General features: G+C 43.3%; 1 protein-coding gene across 1 annotated transcript; it reads left to right on the plus strand.

Moving 5' to 3' along the window:
• The first annotated feature begins 6171 nt into the window (after positions 1 to 6171).
• LOC115229109 lies at positions 6172 to 6990 on the plus strand. Its single transcript, XM_029799527.1, has one exon. It carries the CDS (start codon positions 6172 to 6174, stop codon positions 6988 to 6990), a length of 819 nt encoding a protein of 272 aa, XP_029655387.1.
• The last annotated feature ends 3540 nt before the right edge of the window (positions 6991 to 10530 follow it).

Below are 10530 nucleotides of genomic sequence, written 5' to 3' on the forward strand. Positions count from 1 at the left end.
GAGTAGCAGCAGCCAAAAAAGCGACACACAAAAAAGATTTAATTAATTACCTTAAGCTGACCGTTTTTTCTTCAGCTTCGTTTTTCCTCCTTCGGTTATCTATTTAAAAAATTATTTTTGAATAATAAAAAATATTAGGAAAAAAGAGGCATACAGAAAATAAATTCTATCTTTACGAAAAACTTCTTTTCTTAAGGTCGTCTTCCCTCCTTCGGTTATCTATTGAAAAAATTATTTTTGAATAATAAAAAAGTTTAGGAAAAGAGGCATACCGAAAATAAATTCTATCTTTACGAAAAACTTAACTAAATAGTTAAGATTTTTACGCAAATTCTTCTGATGGCGCTGTCAATTGGTGGTAAATTGTGTTAATGATTGTGCTAATGTGGTTTCAACTATCAAAGTGTTTTTCAAAATCTGTTAATTGCACACTCTATTCAAGGTCGTGCGTCAATTGGTGGTAAATTGTGTTAATGATTGTGCTAATGTGGTTTCAACTATCAAAGTTAGAATTTGGAAAATTAACACCGAAAATAGTTAAGTCCAACGTGCGTTGTTGTTGTTGTTGTTGTTTTTAAACGCTTCTCGATCTGTGTGAAATATATGACAAACTCTGAAGAAAATCGAACTATGAAAAAACCTGAACAGTTCACTCGCTCCCCGACAGTATGTCAGTCGTGCCTCGTGTCAAACCCCCGCAAACGGGGAATCCACTGCGCCCTCTGCAATGCCCATTTCCACCTGAGCTGTGTATCTTTGTCTAAGGCGACTGCAAGTGCCTTGGGCGCATGGCACTGTGCCCGCTGCCTCTTCAACTCAAAGGGCGCTGGGCCAAATCGGCGACCCTCTCGTACTACTTCCCGCCACAATCTCTCGACTGAAGAATTTATTCTTTCCCTGTCTTCGCTTCGTGGCACAAGAGACATCCCTCTCCGCATTCCCAAACAAGCCCGCCTGACGGCCGCTTCCTGCCTCGAACAAATTATCTCAGAAGCACTCAGTTCCGAAGAAGACCTCCCGTGGTTCCGTATCTTCCTGTTCGCACCTCTCGTCCTCGGAAACAAGCACGAGCCGACCATTCCCGGCAAGGGAATCTCGTCCGCAATTAAGTCTCGGGCAGTTTCTTTCGGCGAGGAATGCGACAATCTTGTCCTACCCTTCCCTCTTCCCTCCTCTCAGAGGAAGTCCGGCTTATGCGAAAATGGCATCGGACAGGACGCCAGGATGATCGATCGGGTGAATCGAAAGCTCCTCGAAGGAGACGTAAGAGCTGCCCTCCGTGTCTTGTGCTCCGGGGACTCTGTTGCCGAGTGTACGTCCAGAACATCAACTTTGCTGAGGTCAAAACATCCGCCGGCCCCTGAAGACCTAAGGCCTTGGACTCCCCCCCGAAGCCCCACACCGATGATCATCACTGAGGAAGAAGTTCTGTCGGGAATCAGATCTTTCGGAGCGAGCAGCAGCGGGGGAATTGACGGCCTTCGGCCGGGGCATATCAAGGACATGACTTCTGCGATCACCGGGGAATCCGGCTCTCGGCTCTTGTGTACAATCACGAAACTGGTCGGAAGGATCATCGACGGAAAGATCCCCCTCTTCGCGAGGAATCTCTTTTTCGCTGCCCACCTTCACGCTTTTCAAAAACCGGACGGAGGTGTCCGCCCAATAGCGGTTGGCAATTACTTCAGAAGGCTCTGCGGAAAAGTTTCTGCCAGAAGGGTTGCAACGAGAATCGGGGCTGAGCTTTCGCCTACGCAAGTCGGTGTTGGTGTGCGTGGCGGCTGCGAAGGAGCCGTTCACGCCACCAGGGGGTTCTTCTACATGGGGCAACGAGTTACTACCGATTTTATTGCTGTGAAGCTTGATATCACCAACGCTTTCAACAGCGTGCGCCGGGATGCTATTTTGGAAACATGCGCTCGAAGAGTACCAGAAATAATCAATCTTGTCTCGCTTGCCTACGGCTCGGAGAGCAGTCTTGTATACGGGAATGAGATCATCCGTTCGGAGACCGGCGTGCAACAGGGTGATCCGCTAGGGCCACTCCTCTTCGCGTTGACAATCGATGAGGCAGCTCGACTTGCTGTCTCTCAATTCAATCTGTGGTATCTTGATGATGCCACATTGGGTGGCCATGCTGACCACGTTATTCGGGATGTCGAACACATCGTTCCAGCACTGGCTACCCTCGGCCTCTCGGTCAACGCGAAGAAGACCGAGATCATTAATGTCTCGTGTTCGGAGGCCGACTTCCGATCCGCTGTGGCCCGCCTCAGAGCAACCCTGCCTTGTGCGAACGTTACCCCAATCGATGATGTCACCTTTCTCGGTGGATCCCTGTCCTACACGAAGCTCCAATCCATGCTTTCCGCCAAAGCTGAACACTTCCAAAGATTTTCTACAAATCTCTCTATCTTGTCTTCGCACACTGCCTTTTTCCTCTTGAAGAACAGCATTCACATGCCGAAACTCATTTTCACCCTCAGGAGCAATCCCTGCTTCCTGCATATGGACCTACTCGCCGCATACGACGTAATCCTGAAAAAGACTGCCGAATCCGTCCTCAATGTACACCTCGATGGTCCTGGATGGGCCCAATGCTCGCTCCCATTGAGATTCGGAGGTGCGGGAATCCGCACTGCATCCGATGTGGCACTTCCGGCATATCTATCCTCCCTTTCGATGTGCAACAACCTGGCCTCTGAGATCCTACTCAACTCTTTCGGATCTTGCCTGGATGGTGCTTTTTCGGATGGGCTCACTACCTGGGATCGCTCCTTTTCTGAGAGGCCCGAAGATTTCTCCTCCCAACGTGCCTGGGACTCTATCGCATGCCGAGCGCGTGTGTCTGTGCTCTCGGCAACCCTTGATCAACACCGCCTGGCATGCCTTCGTGCGGCATCCGCCCCTCACTCTGGTAGCTGGCTGAATGCTCTTCCTCTCCCCAGCATCGGGACGTGGCTAGACGATGCTGCCATACGCATCGGAGTGGCTCACCGTCTCGGGCTGGATGTTTGTGCAAAACACCGCTGCAGATGCGGTGAGGTCGTTGACGAAAAGGGACTGCACCCACTTTCCTGCAAGAGGAGCGCAGGCAGGGAACACAGACACAAGGCCCTCAATGAAATCGTGAAGGCCGGTCTCGAAATGGCGGGCCATTCGTGCCTCCTCGAACCGGTCGGACTCGATCGGGGAGATGGCAAAAGGCCTGACGGGATGACAATATTCCCGTACTCGTCGGGGAAGGCCCTTGTATGGGATGTCACCGTTGTGGATACCTTTTCGAAATCGAGGATCCATTCTTCTGCGGCAAACCCTTGTTCGGCTGCAAACCACGCCGAAAAGATCAAAATACATAAATATTCTTCGCTCGCGGACCGCTACCGCGTTACGGCAATCGCTCTGGAGACCGCTGGAGTTGCAGGAAAGGAGACTGACTCGTTCCTCAAAGAGGTCGGGCAGTCCATCGGGAGAAGGCTCAAGGACTCGAGAGAGAGCCTCTGGTTCCGCCAGCGCATCGGCCGGGCCATTGTTCGGGGCAACGCACACTGCGTCCTCGCCGCTGGAACTTAACTATTTTCGGTGTTAATTTTCCAAATTCTAAAAAAAAAAAAAAAAAAAACTATCAAAGTGGTTTTTCAAAATCTGTTAATTGCACACTCTATTCAAGGTCGTGCAATCTGTAATTGCACATTCTGTCAAAGTCAAATATGATAATAGCTTTAATTTTGATTCATGTCGATAATGGTATATGCATTTAATTTTAAAGAGAAAAACATAGGATGAATTGAATTTCTTTCTCGCGAATAATTAGGAGTTCATCAGTGTTAATATTCTCGCTGTCGTTTTCATCAAAGATATTCTTAATACGTAAGATTTTTGCCTCGAAGGTTTTAATGGACCTCATCATGAATGTCGAGGACATTAACGTTGTTCATTTTAATCAAATGCAGAAAATATTTTTTTGATTTTTTGGCGGGAAGGTTTCAAGGACCTCATCATGTAAATCGAGGACATCGTAGTTGTTCATTTTAACAAAAATGCAGAAATTTTTTTTTAATTTTTTTGGGGAGAAGGTTTTAAGGACCCCATCATGTAAGTCGAGGACATCGTAGTTGTTCATTTTAACCAAACTGCAGAAAATTTTTTTTAATTTTTTTTGGGGGGGAAGGTTTTAAGGACCTCATCATGTAAGTCGAGGACATCGTAGTTGTTCATTTTAACCATAATGCAGAAAATTTTTTTTTAATTTTTTTGGGGGGGAAGGTTTTAAGGACCTCATCATGTAAGTCGAGGACATCGTAGTTGTTCATTTTAACCAAAATGCAGAAAATTTTTTTTTAATTTTTTTGGGGGGGAAGGTTTTAAGGACCTCATCATGTAAGTCGAGGACATCGTAGTTGTTCATTTTAACCAAAATGCAGAAAATTTTTTTTAATTTTTTTGGGGGGGAAGGTTTTAAGGACCTCATCATGTAAGTCGAGGACATCGTAGTTGTTCATTTTAACCAAAATGCAGAAAATTTTTTTTTAATTTTTTTGGGGGGGAAGGTTTTAAGGACCTCATCATGTAAGTCGAGGACATCGTAGTTGTTCATTTTAACCAAAATGCAGAAAATTTTTTTTAATTTTTTTGGGGGGGAAGGTTTTAAGGACCTCATCATGTAAGTCGAGGACATCGTAGTTGTTCATTTTAACCAAAATGCAGAAAATTTTTTTTTAATTTTTTTGGGGGGGAAGGTTTTAAGGACTTCATCATGTAAGTCGAGGACATCGTAGTTGTTCATTTTAACCAAAATGCAGAAATTTTTTTTAATTTTTTTGGGGGGAAGGTTTTAAGGACTTCATCATGTAAGTCGAGGACATCGTAGTTGTTCATTTTAACCAAAATGCAGAAAATTTTTTTTTAATTTTTTTGGGGGGGAAGGTTTTAAGGACTTCATCATGTAAGTCGAGGACATCGTAGTTGTTCATTTTAACCAAAATGCAGAAAATTTTTTTTTAATTTTTTTGGGAGGGAAGGTTTTAAGGACCTCATCATGTAAGTCGAGGACATCGTATTGCCAATTTGAAGTTGGTGTGCACACACAGACAGACAGACAGACAGACAGACACACACCATACCATTTTATTATTAAGATTGCAAACCTATCCATGATTGCATGTGTCGAGCAATCGAACAGTTTACACTAGACCCTGGCTCGATTCCAGAGTGGTTATGTACTGGGGTCACTTATTTGATCCCTAAAGTAGATAACCCTTCCGCTCCGACAGATTATCGTCCGATAACCTGTATGCCCAACCTGTACAAGTTGATGACTAAGGTGGTGGCTACTGAGGTCAGAAATTTCGTGGAGGTGAATGGGATTCTGTCCGAGAACCAGTTAGGTACTCGGCGTGATTGCCAGGGAGCTAAGGAGCAGGCACTGATCAACAAATGCCTCGCGAGAGCCCACGGAAACTCACTAGTGTCAATGTGGGTGGATGTGAAGAAGGCATATGACTCGGTTGATTATGCCTACCTCGTTGAGTGTCTGCGAAGGCTTAAGTTGCCAATGTGGTTTATCAAATTTGTTGCAACTGTGATGGACAGGTGGAACGTCCATCTAAATTACAACAAATGCGATATAGGCGAGGTGAAACTAGAGAGGGGCATATTACAGGGCGACAGCATGTCTCCGCTGCTGTTCGTCCTCTGCCTAGAACCGCTGAGTAGAGTCCTCACTGCCCAATTCGAACAAATGTCGATCGAACATGAAGGAGGGTGTTTTAGCACCAACCATCTCATGTTCATAGACGACATTAAGCTGTTCGCTCGGTCTTCAGAGATCCTTCACTCAATGGGTAAAGTCCTGAAAGGTTTCATGAAGGCCGTGGGGTTGGAGCTCAACTACAACAAGTCGGCGACTAACACCCCTGTGTGTGGTGACCTAGTCAAAGTCTTGGAGGAACACCAAGGATATAAGTATCTTGGTGTGGTTGAGAGTCCAGCCTCATTAATCACACCCGAAACGAGAAAGTGTGTAGTGGAGGGTGTGCGTAGTAGGGCGGCAATGTTATGTAAGACTCGGCTAATGCACGGAACTTATTTCATGCCTTGAACGAGTATGCCATCTCATTGCTAAACTACTACGTTGGCCTGATCGAATTCGAGCCGAGTGAGTACGATGAAATGGACCTTATTGTCCGAAGAGTACTCCGAGAGAATCATGTCCACGTGTTGGCAAGCAATAAGGAGAGATTGTACTTGTCTCGCGGGCAGCTAGGACGTGGACTGAGTAACATCGTACACTTAAGTGAGCGAATTCTTACTAAGATGCACGACACCTTGTGGAGTGGGTCGAGTGTATCCCAAAGGAAGGCTGCCATCCTTGCTGCTGAAAAAGCGCGTGGTACACACCTAGGGACCATAAAAGGCTATGTGTCGGCTAAGTATGGTCTAGGTGCTACCCAAGTTAATGTGAAGGAGTTGATCAAACTTCAAAAGGAGTCTTTAATTAAAAAGATCAACTTAAAAGTCCTTCACAAGACTCTCTTTAGCAGCCTGGACAACCCGCACATTGACGTATCGTCGTCATCTACGTGGCTGAAATATGGGAATAACTCTCCCCGATCAGAAGGGTTGTTCTCATATTTGCAGGATAGAAACTTTTTTAATGGTCAACGGAAACAGTGTAACCACTGTAAGAGTAAGGCAATGACCGTTGACCATTTAGCCACGAAGTGCGGGAGTATGCTTTACCATGATTACACATGGAGGCATAACGAGGTGGTGAGGTCCCTCCATCTTTTGCTCTGCAATAAGTACGGCTTGAGGCGGTCCAGAAAGTTGCGAACCCATCGAGTTCAATCGGTGTGTGAGAACTCGCGGGTGTGCATTAAGGTGGATACCCCCATACGCACCTCGATTGTTGTCCAGCACAACAGACCCGACATTGTGGTCCACGATAAGGGGAGATTGTTATCGTGGAGGTGGGCATCACGTGCCTAGACCGTTTGCAGATAGTGGAAGTGGAGAAAAGGAGGAAGTATGACCTCCTTGCAAACGAGCTAGGACTGATGCACCAGTGCAAAGTCCATGTCATCCCGTGTGTGATGACATGGGATGGACTGGTCACCAAATACCACAAGCGGTACTTAAGACAGTTGGATGTAGATAAGTCTCTACAGGCTTATATACAGTCAACTGTTCTTAAGAGGACTCTGGAGAGTGTTTCGTTTGATGCTCGCCGATCCAGCCCTTTCCTGACGTTTAGTCAGCAAGAGGCGCTGGACTGCACCTTCTCGAAGGTCTACAGTGCCAGAGAAGAGGAGGAAGAAGGGGAGGAGGTGCGTGGAGTGCCGCCTTCTGCTCACTTCGAAGGCTCTGGACTTAGTTAGTAAAATTACTTAGTTAATTAGTTTCTTTCTTAATAAAAATAAAAAGTAAAAAAAAAAAAAAATAAATTATTTTATGGGATTCAATGGAAAACTTAAGTTATTTCAATTTTAATTTTAAATCATGTTAAAATTTTAAATAATTTAAAAAAAAAAAAAAAAAAAAAAAATTTAATAAATATATTTGTTGATGACAGGCTTGTTAGGCGTCAAAGTCGCTCTCAGCGCTCGCGACATAATCTTTTCAACTTTTTAGAACTTTTTTATTAATAAGATTTTATTTTTTTATTATCAATATTTTTTTGCAATGAAATGTTTTGTAGGAAAAATATTTGTTTTGTATTTAGATAATTGACCTGACCAATCTGGCGCCCCGGCCGGTCTGGACGGTGACATTAAATGTTAAAGAATCAGTTTTTTAGTTGAAAAAATATAGTATTTCTTTTTTGTCCATATACTCTTACTCTAACACCGAATTTCCCGAAAAACGTTAATTTTGCTCATTTAGTATATAATTGTGCATTTAAAATAAAAGTAAATTATTTCGAAGTCAACAAATGATTGCTTGTGTCGAACCATTAGTTGTAAAAACAATTATCGAAGACAATTATTTAAAGAAATTGGGTACCCACCAGAACCAATAGTTAAGAAATGAGGGAGCTGGCTTATAGCTGTTTTTTTACTATACTACAAACTTGCCAAATGTTATACACTTCCTTCGAAGGAGATTTTTTGCTTATTAAAAGAGTGAAAGAATGTTTATTTAGTTAACAACTTCATGAAGATCTAACGACGCTAATATCACAATATTCACCGTTATTACATTTGCTTGATGATTTAGAATCGACCAATTTTACTATAAAAAAGCATTCAATTATTTAAAAACATTGGATTTTAAAGAAGACGTGTGTGGAATAAAAAATTATATTATCGAAAGGATGAATTCCAATGATATCACAAAAATTGTGAATTTCGATGATCATTCCATTTCACCTTTAGATTATTCTTTGTTGATTGAATGTCAGGCAACATCGTGCGCAGTAGAACGATCATTTTCGATTCTTAACAAAATCTTAACCAAGGATAGGAATTTTAAAGTGGATAATGTAAAATATTACTTAATTGTAAATAACTCGATAAACGATGAATAAAAATACTTTAAATTTTCATAAACGTAGTTTATATATGAAAATAAAGTAGTATTTTTACGGTCAATTATTTGGTCAATTTTTAAAATTTTAAGGTCAATTACATTGACTTTTTAAGGGAAATTTTTATTTTTTTAAGTCAATAAAAATGTTGCTCTAGTTATTAGATTTACTTGATGATTTAGAATCGACCAATCTTACTATAAATAGAGCATAAAATTTTTTTTAAATTAGAATTCAAAAACTGAACACGTATTTAATTAGTAGCAGAGGATAAGATGGAATGGCAATTCCCACGCAAAATGGCTATTGATATGCGTTGGAAAAGCCATGTCCGTTCCCGATGATCATTTCTCCTTCTGCTTGCCAGGTCCCCCAGTTTAATAAGTTAAATGATGATATCCTGCACTTTCAAGGAATTCCGAAGAATATCCTTTCCTTTGACCGATGATATGTTATTGGCCCACAAGAAAATAAATTTTATGATATCCTCCAAAGGTACTCTGGCTCCCTCTAGCCAAGTTCCTGTACATTTTTACAACGTATTTTATACCGGCTTTCAATCCAGAACTAGTTCTGCACTCTCTTTTGTGACAATACCATAACGGTGGCGTCTTTTGGTAAATTGAACAGGTTGAGTTCACGTCACATTTAAATTTATAACACGTGGGATTATTATTTTATTTTATTGTAATTAATTATAAAACACATATATTATCACTGGAAAAAATAGTATTATTTTGAAACTCGCTAAAAAGTGGCTGTAGACTACTACAAAAGTACCGGAATTTTTTAGTTCTGGGACCGAGGACTCCCGACGTCTCCACTGCGGTGAGATAATGCACTGTATTTCTTGATTTTTAGCGTTTCGGCCAGGTTAGCTGCGGAGCCCGGCTCTGCGGCCATTTTCGAAAGGGAAAGTCGTTAGGCCGTCAGGACGTTTACCATCCTCCCGAACCTGGCCGACCGGTTCCAACTGTGATGGGAATCCGGCAGTTTCAAGGGTCCGCTTAACTATGTCGTTCAGGGCAATGTGTCGGGGAAAGCGTCCGGAGCTTTTCTGGCACGATAATGGGTGCAATTCAAAGGGGTCAACAGTCGATCCACAGCGGCACCGGTGTTTTCGGCATACGTTTAGTCCCAGGCGCAATGAGACGACGATCCTCAGGCAATCGTCGTTCAATAAGGTTCCAATAGATCCCATAGGGATAGCGGTCAACCAAGCCCCCGAATATGGTTGCGAGGGAGCCAATAAACAAGCCAAGTGATGTTGGTTAAACTTAGGCTTGAGGTTGTTCGACTTCTGATCACAGAGAATCCTGTCCCATTCGTCTTGTGCGTGTGTATTCTGTGGAAGCTCAAGAGACATCCCAAGCCAGCGACTTTCTGCGGCGACTGACTCTGAGTCCATAGGAGATTCGGTAACGGGTTGGAGAATCTCTTGGACAAGGGTGCTCGTGGCATGTGTAGGAGAAAGAAATGCTGGCAAAGAAAGGTCAGTGGCTGACCGCACACCGATGCCGCCACGACCGATGGGGAGTGTTGCCTGTTCCCAGCCAAGATCGTCAAAGAAGGCATTACATATTGATTCGAGGCAAGTCCTGAGAGCATGGTCGAATCTGGAGAGGCTTTCGGGATTGGCAAAGCATGGAGCGCTTCTAAGTGTAAACAATAGTTTGGGGATGGCGAAACAGTTCCTCAATAGAAACAGGGCCGAATGGGAATCGATGATACCAAGATTACGGGACATTGATACAAGGTTTGGTGTTTTTTCTGATAATATCCAAACGACACCGGTGTTAAAAATCGGGGAACCCAGAATCTTGAGATTACTGGGCGAGGTGACATGGATGTTGGGAAGTAATGATTCGATAGAACCATGGGCAACGGAGAAACGGTAGACATCATAACTGATGTTAAAGATTTCAGATTTTGGGGAATTGATTTCGAGGCCAATTGCGTTTAATGCAGAAATTAAAACTCTCAGGTCGTCAAGAACGGATTCG

The sequence above is a fragment of the Octopus sinensis genome, unplaced genomic scaffold (genome assembly GCF_006345805.1).
Source record: "Octopus sinensis unplaced genomic scaffold, ASM634580v1 Contig11875, whole genome shotgun sequence".
In the NCBI taxonomy this organism is placed as follows: Eukaryota; Metazoa; Mollusca; class Cephalopoda; order Octopoda; family Octopodidae; genus Octopus; species Octopus sinensis.